Source organism: Trichomycterus rosablanca, chromosome 10 (genome assembly GCF_030014385.1).
Source record: "Trichomycterus rosablanca isolate fTriRos1 chromosome 10, fTriRos1.hap1, whole genome shotgun sequence".
In the NCBI taxonomy this organism is placed as follows: domain Eukaryota; kingdom Metazoa; phylum Chordata; class Actinopteri; order Siluriformes; family Trichomycteridae; genus Trichomycterus; species Trichomycterus rosablanca.
In genome coordinates, this window is record NC_085997.1 from 1,908,752 (window position 1) to 1,931,045 (window position 22,294).

At 43.6% G+C, this 22,294-nt stretch overlaps 1 protein-coding gene across 2 annotated transcripts; it reads right to left on the reverse strand.

Annotated features, from left to right (window-relative positions):
- Positions 1-1,130: 1,130 nt before the first annotated feature.
- On the reverse strand, positions 1,131-21,244 carry polr3a (polymerase (RNA) III (DNA directed) polypeptide A). 2 transcript variants are annotated; one of them, XM_063002695.1, is made up of 32 exons: positions 21,191-21,244; positions 19,965-20,100; positions 19,668-19,805; positions 19,323-19,494; positions 18,704-18,858; positions 17,911-18,150; positions 17,663-17,825; positions 16,924-17,060; positions 16,377-16,480; positions 16,056-16,197; positions 15,254-15,394; positions 14,976-15,045; positions 14,408-14,535; positions 13,333-13,471; positions 12,961-13,125; positions 12,247-12,419; positions 11,544-11,655; positions 10,974-11,092; positions 10,520-10,657; positions 10,263-10,433; positions 10,034-10,147; positions 8,773-8,808; positions 7,538-7,624; positions 7,031-7,113; positions 6,630-6,800; positions 6,342-6,435; positions 5,939-6,031; positions 5,163-5,327; positions 4,633-4,797; positions 4,171-4,302; positions 2,446-2,578; positions 1,131-2,103 (listed from the first exon to the last, which is right to left on the reverse strand). In XM_063002695.1, the coding sequence occupies exons 1-32, from the start codon at positions 21,232-21,234 to the stop codon at positions 1,958-1,960; spliced, it is 4,206 nt and encodes a 1,401-aa protein (XP_062858765.1). In that variant the 5' UTR covers positions 21,235-21,244; the 3' UTR covers positions 1,131-1,957. The 2 variants fall into 2 exon arrangements, with proteins under 2 accessions (XP_062858765.1, XP_062858766.1); XM_063002696.1 differs by lacking the exon at positions 8,773-8,808.
- Positions 21,245-22,294: the final 1,050 nt, after the last annotated feature.

The window sequence follows — 22,294 nt, forward strand, 5'->3', positions numbered from 1 at the left end:
CCCGGTCACATCTGAGTCGATTCTATCAGCACGTTATATAAACTCCTGGTTCACTTTGGTAAATCGTAAGCGGTTCTTACTTGTGATGTAGATGAGAACAGAAAACGTTACAGAGCCAATCAGAGGCAAAAGTTTATTCATTACCAAATTCGTTATTTCAGGATCATCGGCTGAACTTTTAGGATAATCAGAAAACTTTTAGCTGCTTAGACGGAACGAGTCTGACTCGATCTGTGGTAATAGCAGCTTAATGAAGCTTTTTAATGTAAGAGAGTCACACAAAATGTTCTGTAGTAGCTGGTGTTTATTTAAAACCACGACATTTCATTAATAACAGTAAACACGGAGAGATAACCGAGAAGAGAAACTTACGCTTCGCGAAAAATTAATCGACTCGTGAATCACTTTAAGCGATACAGTGAACAGATCATTTCTCTTAAAGGCACAAACACACACACACCGATCGGTACATCTCTAGTTTGAATATATATTCTTGGCTGTTTCCACCTGAAACAGACTAATATGAGCGCTGTTCTGGGGCCCAGCAGAGGCAGTTTAGTGGTAATTTCATACACCACTTTGTAAAAGGTGTCCATATACTTTTGGCCCTATAGTATACATTTATACAAATTTGGTGTGTCTGCTGCTATACCAGCCTTGGATGCTCTTCCCTGAGAATGAAGACGAGCCTTGACGTGGCTTGAAGGGTGTGTGGTACAGAACTGCTCGTTTTATTGGCATTGTAGGCAACAATCATCGTTTTTAATTGAATGTGAGCAGCCACTGGAAGACTGTGAAGAGAGAGAGAGAGAGAGCAGCTGGGTGATGTGGCAGCGTTCGTATAGATTGGAAACCTGATTTGCGGCTGGATTTTGCATCAGTTGCTGTCTGATGGATGACATGTATAGATCTTCAAGGGAAATGCAGCAAAAACAACATGAGACTGGAGGAGAATCTGCTTCCACAGAGAGGAATGACCAAATCTTTCTTCTGTGGGCACTCTGTGGGTGTTGATGTTTGGCCTTGTTCTTTTACGCAGAGAGATTTCAGTGGATTTACTGAATGTTGACTTTAGGGATTGCTAACACCACATGACGGCGCATCCTGTACAAACAGTCCAGCCATTCCGCTAGCCTTTAATATATACGTTTTATTCACGTTTAATACATATATACAGAAATCTGAAGCTTCAAACTCGAGGATCAGCGTTTAAACCTTCCTCTTTACAACAGAACAGTTACATGTTTAATTAAATGAAATCAAAGCTCATCAGATATTAAATATAATGTAAACAAACAGATGAAGCAGAATTATTCACAATTGGAACAAAATTCACAATATGAGAGATTGTCATGTTACTGTGTGTGTGTGTGTGTGTGTGTGTATAAAACACACTACAGAAACACTTCTGTAAATCCGGTTTCACTATTCTATACATGTAACCATACACACAAACACCTGTGTGTAAATACAGTACTATTATTAATTATATAATTACTGTATAATTATATATAAATACATTACCGAGCATAGATCATGTAAGATTGTAAATTACTGTGTGATGCTGAGATCCGTGACTGCTCATGACCCAGCAGATGTGTGTAGTAGGTGTTGTTTCTATGACGGTGTTGGCGTATGAATCAGGTGGTGAAGGGAGGGTGTGGTGTACTGTGTTGGTGTTTGCGTGATAGTGTTTGTATCAGGAGGTGAGGTGTACTGTGTTGGTGTGATGTTGTTGGTGTATGAATCAGGAGGTGAGGAGATGTGTGACATTGTTGGTGTTTGTGTTAGTGTTGGTGTGACAGTGTTGTTGTATGCATCAGGAGGTGTGGGACTTTGTTGGTGTGTGTGTGTGTGTGAGAGAGAGACAGTGTTGGTGTTACAGTGTTGGTGTATGTATCAGCAGGTGAGGGGAGGTGCGACAGTGTTGGTGTTTGTGTGAGTGTTGGTGTATGCATCAGGAGGCGAGAGGGATGTGAAATTCGGAGGTATCGAACAGCAGCGCTCTCTGTGGTGGAGCAACTTTATCAGCTCGGTGTAGGAGTTTAAAGAGCCCAGTACCGATGTTCATAGGGATTCCCATTATAATACACTCCGACACACCTGTACACAGGAGAGGGGCACGGGGCGGATTTGGGGGGAGGAGAAGGGCAGAGAGAAACAAACAAGTTCATTACTTAACCAGACTTATCAACATCACAACACATACAGCCCTAAATCTAACCCCATGAAACACCTCTGGGATGAATTAGGATGTTGATTGCAAGCCTGGTATGCTCGTTAAACATCTTTGCCTGACATCACAAATGTTCACTTGTTTGATCGAATGGGCACAAATTCCCACAGACAAATCTAAATCTTTGTGAAAAGCACTTTCATGATAAGAGACAAAGAATGACAATACAAAAAAATTCATCCCAAACATGAGTGGATCTGTCAACTCACCGCACACCGAGTCCTTCTGTCCAAAATACGCCGCATCAAACAGGTGATCGGCGGTCTTCTCGAACGACGCCAGCATCAGAACGCTCTCCTTCATCTTCGCCAGGCCGAACCGAGTGATGCCCAAAATCTCTCCCTGAATAACACGAGACAGAACATTAAAATCACCCTCATCGTTCAGTCCACTACCAGAAATAGTCAGTACCAGTATCTAACCACTACGGTGTGGTGGGGTTATCTAAAAGCATTATGGGTAGTCCTTTAAAATTCATCATCTATTATCTATGACTAAAGGTGTATATCATATTAGAGATGGGACGATCGATCGGCTACGAATCGGTATCGGCCGATTTTTAATCAAAATATGCTATCGGCGATATTTCCTAAAAGTAGCCGATCCGATCGTGTGATATATAAAGACCACGTTAAGTTAACAGCTCAGTGGATCGATCCAGACTTTGAGCTACGAAGCACCAACCATCGCATCACCATTCATCAACCATCGTACAGAAACCATCGTGAAAGCTCTTACGATGTAATTTTGCTGATTGTAATATTTACTTTAAAAAGATAATTCAACCCGGTCACATCTGAGTCGATTCTATCAGCACGTTATATAAACTCCTGGTTCACTTTGGTAAATCGTGAGCGGTTCTTACTTGTGATGTAGATGAGAACAGAAAACGTTACAGAGCCAATCAGAGGCAAAAGTTTATTCATTAGCAAATTCGTTAGTTCAGGATCATCTGCTGAACTTTTAGAAACTTTTAACTCCTTAGACGGAACGAGTCTGACGGTCGGTTACAGATCTGTGGTAATATCAGTGTAATGAAGCTTTTTAATGTAAGAGAGTCACACAGAATGTTCTGTAGTAGCTGGTGTTTATTTACAACCACGACATTTAATTAATAACAGTAAACACGGAGAGATAACTGAGAAGAGAAACTTACGCTTCACATAAAACGAATCAACTCATGAATCAATGAATCACTTATAGCGATACTGTGAACAAAGCGTCTCTTCTAAAGGCACAAACACACACACACACACACACACACACACGCGCGCTACTCCGGTTTATCTTTACTGTGAGGCTCTTTTTAAGTTTATTTACTGCTAATCCCCCATCCCTCCCGATCGGAATCGGCTATCGGCCTGAAAGGAGATCGGAATCGGTGCCAAAAACCCCGATCGGTCCATCTCTATATCATATAGTACATTCTTTCAAATCTGGCCCTTACCAATTCCACTATATGCAGAAGGTGGATTGGACGCCCCTAGGTGTGAGGAAGCGAATATGTGAGCATGTGCTGCCCTGTGCATTTCTGCTTTGCGACTACACACACGGCAAGCCTGACCATGACGATCAGGTGTTGCAGCTGGCCTGTTAGTAATTTTGTATGTTCTCTTTTGTCAGTGTAAGTTTTTTGGGATAGGTTGGTTTCCTCCTACCCTATAAAAAAAGTGCAGTAGGTGGAATGGTTGCTCTTAATTATCTTTAAGTGATTGAGTTTGTAAAGGAATAAGTGAATGACGCTATAAATGCTTCTAAAAATGTCCAGCCAGTCTGTGGTCAGGTGTCCACATACTTTTGACCATATGCTGGATGGACTTGTGTGGCTTGTGATCTGATGATTCAGGGCAGTGCATTCCAGTACTGATCATCAGTGGTGATGACGCAGGGTTGAGTAATATGGATGATCTGAGTAGAGCGCTGGATCATCTCACCTTGTAGGACATGAGGTCCGCCAGCAGCATGACGTGGCGACGGTCGATGCTCATGCCGTGGTTCACCATGGTGTACTGGATCTCGTGTATGATGGTGCTCCTGGCTGCTTCAATCCCCAACGTTCTCTCCACCTGAGCACAAAATAGCACCTTAGCTTTACCCGCAAAACGCTGATGCTCTTCTACAATTCCTCTGGCTGAGGAGAGCTGCTGACTAGCACCCGCCTGTCGACAGTGGTGAATTCTCGGAGAGCCGAGTCGCGCCATGCTGGCGCAGCAGCAATGACAAGAAACCCTCTCAGACCTTCTCTTCCTCACCATCGATCTCTCAAGCACCCAAAAAGCTTTCAATCTGGGTAGGCATTGAACGGGCACAACGACCGGGCTCCTCATTGCTGCTGCCTGAATTAGGCTCCTTCATATTTTGTACAACAGCAGGTGACGTGTTCTCGTGACACACACCTCGTACGTGTTGTTGGACGTCGTTCGGCTGCCGTTGACGCCGTGCGTCGCCATGACAGCACGCAGGTTGTCTCCCTCCACCAGCAGCTTGAACTTCTGTCGCCCGCTCTGTTCGTCGATGTGGATCACAGCGCGAGCGACTTCAGGGATCCCCTGTACAACAACCTGCGCGCGCACACACACAAGGTTCAACACTATTACAGTCATTCATGTCACAATTACACACAGTGCTCATCGTACACAGATCCACTCGTCACTGGGCCAGAAGCACGTGGGAATTTCGGCATGAAAGTGCATCAAATGCATCAGTGGTTTCGACCTCGTGTAGGAAAAGCTCAGAGCATTTCAAATGGTCTGTGTCTCAAATCACACACTACTGCACTACACTGTTCGGTTAATACAGCACTAATGGTACTTGAATTATTGCATTACTAGTGTGCGTGTGGTGTAAATAACGTCTGCCTGACACACTGTCAGAGGTGGAAGTGAATATCTGAGGACTGAATCGGAATGTTGTGTAGACAGTGTACCTTGGGTAGTTCCTGTTTGAGAGACTGCATGACGTAGTACATGGAGCTCTTGTTGTTCTCCCGAGGAGAAACGCAGACCACAGCTTCACCATGAACGGCGATATCACCCGGCTTCACTCTGAGCTTACTCATACAGATGGAGTACCTCACCGTCTCTGCATTCACCTACAGAGAGAGAGCGGAGAGGGGGTCATCCAAAATTACACAGCAGGAAAAGGGAGCGGGCAAGAGAGAGGAAATATGGGTTAATGGATGGAGTGATGGATGAATGGAAGGAATAATATGAGATGGGTGGATAGATGGATGCCGTGATGGATAGATGGAAGAATATGAAATGCATGGATGAATAAATAAAAGGCAAGAAAATGTTATTTTGGGTCTTTGATGATTTCATGTCTGAGTTGTGATGCCCTCTGATCCTTGTTTGGAGTGAACAGGGAAGCAGTAATTAAGCCCGAGCGCTTCCAGTCTAATTCAAGGCAATTACTGATTACATGAGGTTAACTGGTTGTCCTGGTAACTAAAGGGGGCAATTACTTTTTTGCACAGTAGTTGCTGAAGAGCTTTTTACTCTGATAAACGAAATAATAAAGCCAAGATGCAAAATTAAGGTTCCGCAGGTCAACTGTTCATGTAACATTTACAAAATCAACAATAAAAGTGACAGATATGCAAAAATAAAAGAAAGCAAAAAGGGGGCAACCACATGTAGGATGTGTGTGTGGGGAAGATTGGGTGTGGTCGGGTGTGGTCGGGTGTGTGTGTGTGTGTGTTACCTCCAGTCTAAGGAGTCGAATCCTCTCAAGAGACAGTTTGACCAGGATGAAGCAGTCATCAGGCAGAAACACCTCCTCTATATACTCTGAAATCTACCCCCCACAGACACACACAGTCAGTAATACTGCTATACAAGCCAATCATATACAACAAACAGATCAAACTTTCTAAGTATGTGGACACTTGACTATAAGCTTGTTGGATCACGATCATTAATATGTAGTAGTAGGAAGTCCATCACCTGCATCTACGATCACCTAGCACATCATTATTAACACAGCACAGATTTTATTGATGTGTTGGGGCGGTGAAAGGGTAAAGGACTTAAAATTGGGAATTGGAAAGGGCTAAATTGGGAGGAAAGTTACACCAAAAGAACTAAGATTGGGCAGCGATTGTTACCTCTCCCAGAAGAGTTTTCTCGATCCTTCCCTTCACCAGTCGAGCAAAATCAGCATCGTCCTCCACGTCCAGATGAGCAGTAATGATTGGAGTGCTGCTCAGAAGCAGAAAGTAAAACCATAAATAAATCTGTACAGTTAAAACACTAAACAATAACTTGGATACATAATATAAACACTGAGGTTTGCGCACCACCTCCCACTCTGCAAATGTCTTCTACCCCAAAGCTTTCTTCCAGGCTCTAAAAGCCCGTCTCAACTCGAGTGTAAATGACAGTGCGAGTCTGACCTTATATTTTTGGACGCATTGATGATCTCTTTGATGCGAGGCACTCCCAGGGTGATGTTCATGGACGCAACACCAGCGAAGTGGAACGTCTTCAGGGTCATCTGGGTTCCTGGCTCTCCAATACTCTGAGCGCACAGAGCGCCGACAGCCGAACCCGGCTCCATCTGAGCTCTGGAAACCACAAACCACGACAATCACACTTTCAATTTTTTGTGGTCCTCATCATTTAAAGATTTAGGGTAGAACGTCAGCAGCCCTTACACACCCATATTCATTTAAAAACACCAATATTTATTCAAACCTCTCATTCGTTAGAACCACCACACGAATGCTGTAATGCTTCATCAAAATGAGAATCAGGGCAAACAAAGATGTAAAATATTACACCCTGCATGTATTACCTCATGTATTTATCCCTACACGTTTCCAAAAACCTCTCCAGCTGGGTGGGAGTGATCCTGTCCAACTGGTACAAAACTTTAGGCTAAAACACAAAAAAGAGCCCATCACACACAAACATACTCAATATTTTTTTTAGGCTAGGCTGTCTGGTGATTACACCTCCATGGAACTTCATTGTGCGCTGGTTGTAAATTCGTATGAGCTTAATTAATTGTTTGGAAATGGTTTGAAATGTTTGAGATCGCTGACAAAGGAAGGCCTGGGCAGGCGAGCCAAAGCCTCCTCTGGCGGCACGTGTAAAGCTACCGGCTACATCTTAAGCTCTCTGCTAGTCTCAGTCACTGGCAGGTGAAAAGATACGGCCACTCAATGTGTGCATTTCGAAGGTCTCGGTTCTCCTAGGCCAGTGTGGGGGTGGTGCAAGCAGCAGAAAAGGGGGACTGGCAATTATTAGACTTGGAGAAATATGGGGGGGTTATAGGAAATACATATACGTTCACTCTTACCTCCGTGGATCCGTTATCATTGATTCCATATTTATCTCGAGTCTTCTTGATCTTCTCTCCAACACCACTGACAAACTTTTTGATTTCCTAAGGGAGGAGAAGGAAATGCACATTATCGCTCTCGTAACCAACGCTCAACACCACGCTAAAGCATGCGCACTCCGAAACCATCCTAGGTTTCTTATTATGCAGGGCACTACTTCAGCACTGGGAACAAAAATATGGAGGGAAAAAAGCCCATGGACTCCAAAATTCATCCAAGGAAGTGCACGTCTGAGATGGACCACCGTTCAAGTGGTTTATTAAAATAAATAGAAGTTGCGTTCTCCAGGTCAGATAAGAATTATCCGGATTGCTCGGATCTGTCCGAGTATCACGGGGGAATCAGAGCCCATGGCATGGGTACATCTAAGAGGGCATCACACATTTTGGAGCCACACATGCTGCTTCAAGATATATTCATCGGAGACGTCCATGCTTATTTCAACATGCTATTGTGTGCTAGACTGGCCTGCCTGCAGTACAGACCTGTTAAAAACGTGGTGCATTATAAAGCACAAAACACAACAAGGAACTCCTCATGGTTGCTGAGCTGAAGAGAGAAAATGACCAGAAAATTCCACTTTTAGAACTGTTTTTAGTCCCTAAACCATTAAGGTTGGTAAATACGAACACTTGGGTCTACACTACACTGTCAGGACAAAAAAACAAACCAAGGAACTGTCTGTGGATCTCCATTGTCAAGTGTGGCAAGCCATAGATCAGGGCAAAAATGTAATAACACATAAACCTTTGAGTGTCCCAGGACCACAGCGGCATCAATCATTTGGAAATGGAACATAAGACCAACAGATTAAAGGAACTGAGCAGGGATTTTTTTATTTCTAAGGGCCGAGACACCAATCAACTCCTTATAACACCATGTTTATACCAGTAGCCTCTAGCTCAGGTGTCCACATACTTTTGGCATCTCAAGTACTATTGTAGATGAAGTGCTGAGATAGTTGTCCAGTTTTTCTGGCTTTATCATGCACGACACACACGCACACCATAAGGATGCCATCTTCACCAGTACAGAATTAATACACAACATGGTGCCATGCTGCAGTCATGCTGGTGCTACTGGTGCTGGGTTATTTCAAGCATGTTTATACAGCCAGCACGATACCCACTGTATCACACACACACACACACACACACACACACACACACACACACACACACACACACACTACCTCTATAAACTTCTGAGCGCCAGTACCAGTCATTGTCTTCAAAATAAGGACACACAGTGAGAAACACACAGTGAGGACAGGGAGCCACCGTATGATGAACGCTAACGGTTAGAAATAGCATTTCAATTCATTTTCAACAGCTTGATTTCAATTAAGAGCACAGCTAGAGATATCTATGGAGATGAGGCATCGATTTGAACCAATCGATTTTCAACCAATTTAGTCGTATCTAATTGAAAGCATGCTCCCGCTGCTGCCCCCCACCCCAAATCGTGGACTGTCAGGGGCTGCCAATGACTTTCTGTTTTATCTGTGTGAGGTACGGTCCTACAGAGTGCAATGTCACCTATGAAAAGACTCGCACTGCCATCCACAGTCACCCGAGGTCCCTTGTGCGGGCGCCTCGACCATCCAGAGGAGGCAGTAATTAATGCAGCGATAAGGAATCCTAATCCTGACCATTGACCCTCCCCACTACAAATACACAACGTAAACACAGCCAGTCCATTTCTGCAGCGGACACTGCTCCACCAGAGTTCCATCATTGGAGCCCAGACCTGAAGTCTTTATTATGTATTTATATGATTTACATCCTGAACTCTGGAACTATTGATGATTAAAATAAGAAGTGCTAAAGCCGGTCAGTCTGTATGGTAACTCTGGATGATAATTGTAGTCACTTTTCCATCCAACGCCTTGTGCAGGGTTGAGATAAGCAGCTGCTGCCTGTTAGTGGAAGCATGTAGAACTACAGGCCACATTACATTTACTTTGTCTCTTGGGTGTAGGAAGCTCTTCCACACTGGCTTTTTCAGGCAGTTTTTTTTGGCTTATTATAATTTGCCATATACACCAGAAGGTTTTTCATCATAACTGAAATCTGAAGCATTGTAACCACATTTATAGCTCTTTCAGTTTTTAAATTTTACTCTGTTTATGATAATCGTGGCAGTGGTGGCTCTGTGCTTTAAGATCTCTATCTAGTAGTCCAAAACCAATCCAGGAGTGACCAAGGTTCCTGAATAAATCAGCACAACATTAAACAGAATGAGAATAAACCAAATAAAAATCTAAAAGCCGTCAGTAAAAATGAAACGTGTCGATTTCCTGATTAAATTCGCACAATGTAAACAAAACGCAGTTCAGCGCCTGTTCATCCAGCGTCTTGCTATCTGACAGGTTTCAGCTTTAGTGTTTGTTCTGTTTGTAGCCCCCCACCCCTCGATGGAGTGAGCTAGCAATGATGATTTAATGATCTGACCTGGAGGAAAGTGTCTCTACAGCAGGTGAAGTCGCTTCTCTTCATGATGGAATCAGACGTGAGCACCAGCTCGTTCTTACTGAGAGCAGGTTCATCAGAACAGGCGTACACGGCCTGAGAGAGAGACGAGACAGCAGGGGTGATCCAAAAACATCCACACATCTACATATTCACCTGTCTCATCTGCCTGTCCAGTCTACACGCAGTGTATTCATGTTTGTGTGTGTACCCGGATGTTGTCCAACACCCTTTTAAACTCCAGGGGTTCATCCTTGCCCTCCATGGCTGCGGGGTCGAGCCCGTCTCCTCCGTAGATAAACTGGATGATGTCGCCGGTGGAGCTGCGTACGGTAAGATCATACTGAGAGCACAGATCCTCCAGAGACTTCACTAAACGCCTCTGCAAACACACACACACACACACAGGTCAATACATACAGCAGAATTGATCCGGGTCAGGAAAGACCGTGTGTGTGTGCGTGTTACCTGCATGTATCCAGTCTCGGCTGTCTTGACGGCCGTGTCCACCAGACCCTCCCTGCCGGCCATTGTGTGGAAGAAAAACTCAGTGGGGGTCAGACCTGAATAAAAACTGTCCGCCACGAAGCCTTTAGCCGCAGGAAGCTGGAACACACACAGAGGAAGATTAACACGTCCATTAGGAACTGTAGAAGGTGAATCAGAACTACTAGTGGATCAGATGGTTGTCAGTTGAATACCCACCACCACCAAGGTACTACTGTTGGGCCCCTGAACGAGGTCTGTTAACCCTTAATTGCAGGCATGGTATATGGTCACAACTGTACGTCAATTTGGGTTAATAATAATTCATGGGTCAGTAATTCATGCCAAGTGAGCTCATAAATAACTGTAGAGAAACATGAATGAACACCAGCACTTCATTATAAATAAAGACTCTGTTCTAAAGTGGTGCTCTTACTTTCGAGTGCTTCTCGAAGTGAGGCAGGGAGCGATTCTCAAATCCGTCGGGTACTCTAGAGCCGCTGATAGCTTGCTGACCCACACAGGCAATCATCTGAGAAATATTAATGAAGGAACCTGCAGGAAGAGACGAAGAGTATTACAAAGCCCATTTCTGGAAAACGTGGGACGGAGGCGTGTTTAACACTGTTGCATCAGCTCTCCTATTAAATTAGACTTTTTAATAATTTGGAAACTCCATTTTTGCTTGTTACGAGGCTTCAGCTGCTCAACAGTCCATGATCACTGCTGTCCGATTCTCCTTTTCATGACGCACCGAACTGTTTCCAATATAAGCAGATTTGGACTGCAGACAGGCCAGTCAAGCACATGCACTCTGTGTCTACAAAGCCGTGCTGTTGTCTGGCTGAAATAACTGAGGACTTTCCAGAAAAAGAACATAAAGTATAGTGTATAGATTATAGTGAGTATGGAGTGAGTATAGAGCATAGTGGGAGTATGGAGAGTGTATATATGGGAGTGGGTTTATTTAGTGGGAGATTACAGTAGGGGAGTGGGGTGTAAGTACCTTTTGATCCACACAGAGCCATGATGAGAGGACTGTTGCTCTTATCCAGCTCTCTCAGACAGGCACTGCCAGCGTGATCTCTGATTACTGACAGTTCCCTCAGGATCAGTGCCTAAACAAACACACACACACACACCAGAGTCTTTTGCAAAAGTTTTGACACCCCTGGTGAAGTTTCAAGTTCTATTATCCCCCTATACTGCTGTTTAATGAGATTTTTACACACATGATTGTCTAATAACAAAAGGTTTTATCGTGCAATTATTGAATTAGGTCTAGTGTTCCAGAGTTCAGTGTTTGTTCTGCAGCGAGCACTTATAGAGGCAGCGTGACCCTGTAGTTGTGAAGTGAAAGCACACTGTACGTACGTTACTTCTACTCTCTGTAGGATCTATTTATAATTGTGCTCAAGCTCTTACTACTTTAGTGCTTTTGCTTTGATAAGTCCTTCGGTTCTTTATTGGGATGTTTTTTGGGACACTCGAAGCTAATTTCACTTACATAAGAACATTCTGTCATATCGGCTTATGAAAGGGTTCATAGGAACTGTTCTTTCAGATTGTGCAGGGTATAGAGTGGCACTGTTGAGCTGGTAAAATGGGGTCATCGGGCATAAAAGGTTGCAGGAACAAACTCTGACATATGTGGCATCAAACTACGTAAACAAACAGCAAAACAATGTGAGTGTGTGTGTGTGTGTTACCTCCAGTGTTTCCTCAGCAGTACAGCCTGGTTGCTGCTGTAGTTTACCCGTGTTTAGGGCCTCAATGTACTCATCACACTTCTTGTACCCGGCATCCAGAAGCTCCTGTTTAGCCTTCAGCAGCCCCTGTCCAGGGGTCACGTCCCCGATCCCAATAGAGAACCCTCGATTGGCTAGAACACACACACACACACTTTCTTACATAGCAGCTCACACAGGTCTTAAACTGCATGTGGTTTACACTAAATGGCCAAAAGTATGTGGCCACCACAGGCATTGTGTACATGTAAGACCTAACTTGGTCCTCCAGGCTGATTTTGTGAACCGCCTCTACATGCACGGTCTACTCAATTTCCCATTCGCTATCCCACTGCCACTCGTACCACGCTGGTCGATTGGCTTCTTCACACCAGCCGGCACCACGTGTGGAGAGTCACGCTGCGGTCAAGGATATGATGGGAATTAAGTAGTTACGACTGCAGCTGGTCATCAAGGCCATAATAGTGGAAAAAAAGAACTTTTTTTGCTGTATCTTTTGTCGTTTATAATATAAATAATTCACATATTTGCTTTGATAAACTCGTGTATTTGCTTGTATGATTTTTATAGCACCCGGGCTGTGAGCGCGTATAAATATTCACTTGAGAACATTCATGCCCACACACACCAGATGAGAAGAACAAACACATGCCCGCACACACGCTCTGCTCTTACAGAGGTAGGTGGGGGCGACTCGAGCCAGGCGGCTCATGGCGTCGGCTGCCTCCACTTGACCCCAGTCTCTCAGCAGGATGTAGAAGATGTTGTTCTTAGATCCTGAACCCAGCGTGCCCTTATCCATACTGCCACTCAGTAACTCACTGTTCTGTATCACCACGACTGCACACACACACACACACACAAAAACACTTTTCATTTCTACATTTCTACACATTGTTAAATTAACAAGTGAATGAATAAGTGAGCATGTAAATTGATGAAGTGTGTCTGAATGAATGGGTCAATAAGTAAGCAAGTGTGTGAAATAATGATTGAGTAAATAAATAAGTCAGCAAGTGAATAAGGAATGAATGAATGAGTACTTACAGGAGTCGTTGGAACACAGGTCCTCTCCTTTGCCGCAGTACTGTTTACCCTTGGTTCTCAGGTTGGCTTTTACTGGGCAGCTCTTACTGGGCTTCAGGATCAAACTGAAGATCTGCTTTCCTGTCCACAAGCACACGGGCTAACACACACACAATGTATATGTATTAATGGACATTTATACACACTGGTGAGCCAAAACATTAAAACCACCGCCCTATAATGTGCGTGGTAATTAGATGTTGGGCCGACAGGTTGTTGGGCGGCCAAGACTCACTGATGCCAGAGAACATGAAAGCTGTGGAGTCTGGTATGGACCAACAGAAGATCAACTGTGGCTCAAACTGCAGATGATTTGAATCCTGATGATGACGCATCAGAACTGGACATCAGAGCAACAGAATGTTTCACCAGGGTCACATGAAAGAACTGATTTGCAGCTAAAACTCACCAGGATTTGCCTAAATCTGGATCCCAGCAGCCACAGATGCCACCAGGATTGTGGGAATGTTATATTATTACAGGCTTTTTGCAATCAATCCATCCATCCGCCAGGGTTTCTCTCCAGCCCTGCAGTTTGGCCTCCATGTCTGACGTCATAGCCTTTTGTACACTTTTATCAAGGCGTCTAATTTTTTGGAAACATTTCCCCACTTACATATTAGCGCTGGCTAAGCAATGCTGCATCATGTTTTCTATTTGGAAAAAAACATCTGGCTCAATAAACACCACTTTTTTTTTCCCCCCTCACAGAACACAATCCTTGACATCAAAGAACCTCTAGAACCTCTAACACAGTGCATATCTGCATGCAACAGTCAAAGAGACCCTGACTGATACACACAAACACACACACACACACACACACAGCTCTGACGGACCTTTACACCGATAATGTTTATCTGTTGCACACACATGTTTTCTAACCTTCTTTCCTTTATTTTATACATACATCTATCACTTCCATGCTTTGGCAACACAGTTGTGCTTATAAAGCTCTTTGAATTTAATTAAGAGAGAGAAAAAGAGAGAGAGTGTGTGTGTGTGTGTGAGAGAGAGAGAGAGAGGTGATGACTACCTTGATGATTGTGGGGCGAGGGAGAGCAATTTTAAGTTTCTCATCTTTGTCCACGAGGATGGAGGCGATGATCTGACAGGCTTTAGCTCGATCAAAGAACGTGTCCTTTAGGGTGAGAAGATAACCAGCTGTGTGACACACACACACACACACACAGAAGTGAACCTAAATGCAAGCTGAAAGCGCAACTGTCAAACAAGCAAACAAACCTGTAATTACTGTCATTAGGTAGGAGTGTGTGTGTGTGTGTGTGAAAATTGTCTTGTAATCTGATTTCATTTCAGTAGCTCCTCTGTATAATTTACTTATTAATTTAACACAGAAATACAGCCTCATATTTCATTCCTGCCGTTTGGTTGGTAGCACAATCATCTTGAGGTCAACTATCAAAAGTACATGTTTATTTTCTGAATGTTTAAGGTAGAAAATAGAGCGTAGAGTCTTCCTGCTCCAGGCTGTTCAACCATGGCAGCGTCCCAAATCGCAGGAGTGCATGAAGTAGTGTGTGAGCATAGTAACGACATTACTTCTAAGAGTAGTGTTAATGTACCTCAAAAAGACCACAAACCTGTGAGAAAGTCCTGAATAGCAGCAATCAGAGGTTCCCCGTTCCTTGGGGTCACCAGGTTAGCTTTCGTCTGTGGAGAAAAAGAGAGCAGAACGCAGTGCAGAGGTCAGATACGATGTGGTGACCTCTAAATATGGGAGCAGCATGCATGCATACACATGCAAATGCGCATTACGAGTGCCTGATCAGCTGCTCATAGCCAATAAAATCATGAATCAGCCGGTTCTATTAGCCGAATGGTACAGGGGCCGGGCCCCACGGTGTGTGTCGGTTCTTACCCCCATCAGTACGAGAGCTTCGGCTTTGGCCTCCTCGGTCTGCGGCAGGTGAAGGTTCATCTCGTCTCCATCAAAATCGGCGTTGTACGGTGTGCACACACACTCGTTGAAACGGAACGTCCTGTGGGGCTTCACACGAGCCTGATACAGAGAATACACTACATGTGTTGCACAGAATTTGTGGGTATACAATTACTGACTGTAGCTCATCTGTTACACTATACACTTAAATACACACTGACCAGATGATGGGATAACATGCAAGTATGTGGACACCTGATCAAGATTTGGGAGTGCATATGTGGGAATTTAGTTAAAAGATCACTTATACAAAAGGTGCTGGATCGTACGGAATTGCTTACAATCAACATTCCAATTCATCCCAAAGTTACACAGTAGGGTTGAGGTCAAGTCTCTGTGCAAGCTCCTGGAGTTCCTGCACACCAATCTTATTAAATAAAACCAGGCTTTGTGCTAAGACAGGAAAAGCCCTTCCCTAAAATCCTGCCACAATATTGCAAGCATAGATTTATTTTATACACCTGATAGCAACTCAGTAATTAGGAATGTCCACATATTTTTGGCCATATGTGTGTGTGTGTGTATTTATACAGTTGTAATAGGAAAAAAATAAGTTTTAGTACTTGGTGGAACATCCTTACACCTTCATAATCTCGATGTTCTGGCCTGTGTGTGTGTGTGTGTGTGTATCTATGTCGGTATGTTAAATACAGCAAATGTCCAGAAGTTTGTGGTCTCTAGAGGATGAGCTCTCTTGAATGTAGCTGAGAGCGTAACTCACGATGTGCGCCATGATGCTGAGTTTGTGCAGGGACGGCTGCCGGTTAAAGAGGACGATGTCTCCGTCAATCATGTGTCTCTCCACCACGTCCCCAAGCTTCAGCTCCTGAGCCATCTTCTCCCTGTTGCCGTACTTGAGGAACCTGAAAGCACAAGCAGAATAAAATGAAGCCCACACAAGGGTTCCACACGTACAGGAATAAACACTTCAATTCCAGAAGGCACAAACTAATGGAATGATTATGCTTGGAAACGTGGACTGGATGACCGGGTGATTGTTCTGATCCTTGCTGTCTATCAGAAAAATAATGTGAACCCTCACCTCTTCATCTGCATGTGTCTCTGCTGGATGAAGTTAGCTCCAGGATGAACGTCCGGTCCGTTCTTCACCAGTTTCCTCATCAGCTCCATGTTGGCTTTATTTACCTGAAGAACACAAACCAGCAGATGAGTTGAAGGTTCAGTCCTTCCAGGAACTTCTCCTATCACTGGACCGTTTCTGCACCCAGGTGTACGTTTACAGAACATCTGCACACCGCAAAGAAAGACGCATCTAAACCTAAATATTTCAGTCATGTCTGGTCAGGGTCAAAGTGGCAACGGAAACTCCAGAATCAACTACAACAATCGACCCAAGTGAAGCCTGTCTTAAAGACCGGAGCTGCCAGAGTAAAATATTACAGCATACAGGTTGAACGTTATTGACATTGGGCTAAACAAGGAGTAGATTGGAAACGTTGTAGAGTCGACTGCTTGCCAAGTCAGTTAATATGACTCACTGAATCACTGAGTCAATTTTACCTAGTCCGTATGAACAGTGTTTCTTTGACGAGCTCCGATGTGTATCAGAGTCGACGCTTTAAACTCACCTTTTCTGGGTACGTGAGGATTTTGGCGACATGAACGGGAACGGCGACCTCGTCGATCCTCAGGTTCGGGTCGGGAGAAATGACCGTTCTTCCGGAAAAATCCACTCTTTTACCAGACAGGTTACCACGGAAACGTCCTGATTGAAAACAGAGATCAATAAATCTCTTGATTTTATGTAAACACAATTATATAAGGTGCGCTACACATTCAAAAGTATGTGGACACCTGACCATGAGCTAGTTGGACATCATAATCAAATTTCAGTTGAGAATAGTTAATCAGTTAATAAAACGACATATAATATAGGTCTGTTACCATCTACCATGCATGATATTGTGGAAACATTCAAGGAATCAAGAGAAATCTCAGTCTGTGCAACACAAGGCCAGAAAAACTTGAATGTTGGACTGTTGAGCAGCTGAAGTCTCAAATAATTCGCAAAACTGCAACAATTTGTGTCCTCGATTGCCTCATTAATAGGAAAGCTAATGGAACACAGTGCTAAACATCCCTCTTTTCTGGAAGTTGGGTTTGTTCACATTTCTGCTACTGATCAAGTGAAAACATGCCAAACTCCCTTGCTAAATATTGCGTTGTGTAACACTAAGGCTGCTGTAGTTCCTATCATAACCACTAGAGGCAAAATTCCACCTCTTGCGCCTTCAACAACTATAACAGGCTTCATATAAACGAAACGACGACCAGCACATCATCTCCAACGTCCTGTATCGTCCCTACCTTGTTTGCCCTTTAGTCTCTGGACGAAGCCGCGGGTCCACTTCTTGGGCGCCATGTTGAGTGGGATTCCTGAAAGTTCGCTGTTGATGTAGAGAGCGCACTGCAGCTGCAGGAAGTCCCAATCCTCCATGATCATCTGAGTTTTAGCTCCAGTCATGCGATGCTGTCAGAAGTTCATTAATAAGTACCAGGGGTTCATTAACTTTCACACACAGATACCCCAAATAACCCAAATTTTTATCATGTACCTTTTTGATGACGTCATTGAGGAAGATGATCTCGGTGAGCTTCATGGTCAGGTCGTCCTCGTTGGTACCTGATTTGAGGTCACTGACGACAGAGGGGCGGATACAGAGGGGCGGGACTAGGAGACGGGTGAGGAGCAGGTACGCGGGTTTCCCCGCCTCCGGATTCATGAGCAGCAGAGGAACGTCCTCATTGGGGATTCTACGAAAAAGATTCAGCACCACCAGAGGGTTCAAGTTCTCCTGCAGAGGGACAGAAAGAGCATGCAGTGTTAATACGTAATTGACGTCGGTGACAAACAGCACTTCTCTTGCCACTTGTACCACCCCACGCTGGCAGAAGAGAGCCGAGACTATCACGCACCCCCTTAGACATGCAGTCAGTCATCGATCCATCACAAGTGCAGACGCATCAACCAGACAGCAGAACTTGCAACTGTGCAGCAGCTATCTATGCCTGATGGACACCTGACCAGGTCGAGAGCACAGCCTGCAATTGGAGAGCTTGAGACCTCAGTGGCGTTAGACCATGGTGCCACCCGAGCGCCCCTCTTTTATTTTTAAGAACTCACACAAGAGGACCAGATTAAAGTGAAAGGAAGTCACATTCACCCATAAACTGTACTCCTATCCACAGATACACTAAATCATCTTGTGAGTAATAAGTGAGTTTGTGATGCCCTGACACCACTGAGTCCAGTGTTCCAGGTACAGACCTTGGATCCACAGCGAAGCTGATCAGAATACATTACTTACTCAAAATAAATAAATAAAATAATATAGAATGGATGAGTACCTGCGCTCGGGTGAGCAGAGACTCCACCTCCTTGTTGTGCTCGATGGCGATGTCGAATGAATGCAGGAAATCAGAGACGATGGGATCCACCACCTTCTTGGTAGTTTTATATTTCTCATGGATGATCTTCAACAAACCACATTTCTTTACTGGACCTGTCAGAGGATCAGAATCAGAGAATCAGAATCAAACAGTCAGAAAAGAATAAAATATCAAAAGATCAGAATCGAAGAATGAGAGAAAAAGAATTAGAGGATAAGAATCAGAGAATCAAACTTAAAGAATCAGACTCAAAAAATCAGAGGACTGGAATCAGAGAATCTGAGGATCAGATAATCTGAATCAAAGAGTGAGAATCAGAAAATCAAAGGATCAGAATCAAAGAATAGGAGAATCAGAATCTGAGACTCAGAATCAGTGGACCAGAATCAGAGAATCCAAATCAGAATCAGAAAATCAGAGGATCTGAATCAGAGAGATAAAGGATCAAACTCAAAGAATCAGAGGATTGAAATCGGAGAATTAGAAGACCAGTCCTACTGTCTATGTGCAAAGTGCAGTTTGGCATGTTCTCTGGCTTTAGGATCATGTTTTATACATAAATAACAGTTAAATGTACCATTAAAGGCTCCGCAGTTCAGACAGACGCTTTTCTTCCTGCACTTGTCAGAGATTTTCTTCTTCAGACCTCGTTTCTGTAGGTAGGGCAAACCGGGGCGCCTCAGATGATCCAAAAACTGCTGCCTCTCCTCCTTACTCAGCATGATCCGAGAACACGTCTTACAGATCATCTACACACACACACACACACACACACACACAATAAGTCCTGTCAAATGTATTTGGACAGCAATAAAGAGAACCACTGTATGGACTCTGTAATACTTAAGAAAACCCAACAAGATCATGGTCAGGGCTGCATATACTTTTTGGCTATATGGTGGGTGGAGATGGTGTTTCGTACCTGCAGGATGCCGATGGTGGCTTTAAAGTAGCCGATATGGAAGCAGGGCAGCTCCAGATCCAAATACCCATAATGCCCTAGACAATCGGCCAGGTTCTTACCACACGTCTCACATCCACGGTCCTTCTCACTCGTTCCCTGATGAAGAGATCGAGAGGAGACATGAGAAACAGGCAGCGATGGAGAGCAGAGGAGGAGAAGAAGGTTGATGAAGAAACAAGAAGATGAGAAGAGAGAGCAGGAGAGTAAAAGAACCACAACTACAGTAAATTGAGAAGATCAGGGTGAAGATGGTACCATGCGGTGGTCCAGGACTCCATAGGGCAGAGGGGTGTGGCTGGTGTCCTGGCTGTACAGGTTCTTACTGACAACCTGAATATGAGCCTGCTGACGCATCTGCTCCGCCGACTTCATCCCGAAGCAGATATGGCTTCTGTAATAACAGTCATACAAACATCATCCTCACGTACTGCAGCAAACCTTTTATACAGGTCACAAAATATGCCAAATGTATGTGGACACCTGACCACGAGCCATATCCATTAATACTGAGTCAGCCAGACCACTACCTCACAGATATAAAAGCAAAGCAAGATTTTGTAGTGTGTCTGTGGTCATTTGTGCCTATTCATTTAGAAGAGTATTTGTCAGGTCAGGCACCAAAGTTTGAAGAAATGGCCTGGCTCACAATCGACGTTCTAATTCATCCCAAAGATGTACAATGTAGATGAGGTCAGGGCTCGGTGCACAGGCCACTGAAGTTCTCTTTCTCTCATCAAGCCGTGTTCTAAGGGCCTTGCTTTGTGCACAGGGTCACAGTCATGCTGGAATAGAAAAGGACCTTCCCTAAACCAATGCCTCAAAGTTGGAGGCATTAAGTTTATTTTACATTATTGTATTTATACACCTGTTAGTGGTTGTTGCTAAAATACACGAACTCAATGATTAGGTTTGGTGTCCATATGCATTGTGTGTGTGTGTGTGTGTGTGTGTGTGTGTGTGTGTGTGTGTGTGTGTGTATAAATATAAAATGTGGACATGTGTGTACAGTCTTGTGTGTACAGTCTTGTGCAAAAGTTTGTGCACCCCTGGTCCAATTCCATTGCCAATAGTTAGTGTTTATTTACTGTGCAGTGAATTAAACAATTTGCAAGTGAAAAAGACAGAAAACATTCAATATTTCATGGTTTAAGGTTTAAAGAGTGTTAAGTTCAACAAATAGGTATACATTATACACTAAATTTGGCAATAAATTGCTAATTATGACTTCGATTATCAGCTACAACATGACAGCTGCTGTAAACTGTGTACATTATAAGACATGCAACATGTGTAATACATTTATGAGATCGTCTTTACTACTAATTACACATTTTTGCAGATATTTACATTCTATATTTAAATCAATCAGACACAGTGTGATCAGATCAGATCAGATCTATAAGCTGTACATGTAATTTACATTAGAAGACGTGCTACACGTTTAATGCTTAAATAATTCCATTAAAACACAAACAGCTCACATCTTTTTAGCCACATCGGTCTCTCTGAACTGGTCCTTCACCATGCTGTCGGATTTTCACCTCCTGCCTTCAGAAAATGACTTTTATTAAAGCACGAAGTCACATAAATAAACTCATTCACACTATAGCAGTCAGCATGTCGTGCTGCAACCGATTAGTAACGTCTGCGCATGCGCGGGAGAAGACGAGTATCAACGCGCATGCGCTGCTCAGCTTCGTATTCAAAATAAATGTTTTTTGAATGAACCTTAAAACTTGTTGATTATAAATAACCAAATTACAGTATTAATACAAAATGTTTACAATTTCACGTCCTATATCAAACACCTATATAAAAGACAACTAAAAACAAACACTTCAACGTTCAGAAAACTTTGAATTGATGCCCATTCGTTCGATTTTCATCCCAAAAGTGTTGAGTTGGATTGACACCAGGGTTCTGTGTACACGACAAGTCCAAACCGTGTCTTTACAGACCTAGCTTTGTCCACAGGGGCACAATCATTCTGAAAGTGAAAGATAAATTCCCCAGATGGTTGCCACAATGTTAAAAGCACAACATGCACCTTATACAATTTTTATACACCCGCTATCAATAGGTGAGGCAGAAATGACTAAAGTCAATCATTAAGAGTGGTGCCCACATACTAAAAAAGTATAGCTACTGTATATATATACACATTAACATACATACATATATACACCAATCAGCCATAACATTAAAACCACCTCTTTGTTTCTACACTCACTGTCCATCTTATCAGCTCCATCTACCATATAGAAGCACTTTGTAGTTCTACAATTACTGACTGTAGTCCATCTGTTTCTCTGCATGCTTTGTTAGCCGCTTTCACCCTGTTCTTCAATGGTCAGGACCCCCACAGGACCACCACAGAGCAGGTATTATTTGGGTGGTGGATCATTCTCAGCACTGCAGTGACACTGACATGGTGGTGGTGTGTTAGTGTGTGTTGTGCTGGTATGAGTGGATCAGACACAGCAGCGCTGCTGGAGTTTTTAAACACCTCACTGTCACTGCTGGACTGAGAATAGTCCATCAATCAAAAATTTATTTGAACTCAAACAGCAGCAATAGATGAGCGA

Bases quoted from the DNA above. Each gene is read 5' to 3' on its own strand.
- polr3a (XM_063002695.1), bottom strand. From the start codon at position 21,234: ATGGTGAAGGACCAGTTCAGAGAGACCGATGTGGCTAAAAAGAT. The intron at 14,536-14,975 runs GTTTGTGGTCTT...TGTGTCACACAG, and splicing joins TATTCAGGACTTTCTCACAG to CTGGTTATCTTCTCACCCTA. The intron at 10,658-10,973 runs GTAAGAGCACCA...TGTGTGTTCCAG, and splicing joins ACTTCGAGAAGCACTCGAAA to CTTCCTGCGGCTAAAGGCTT.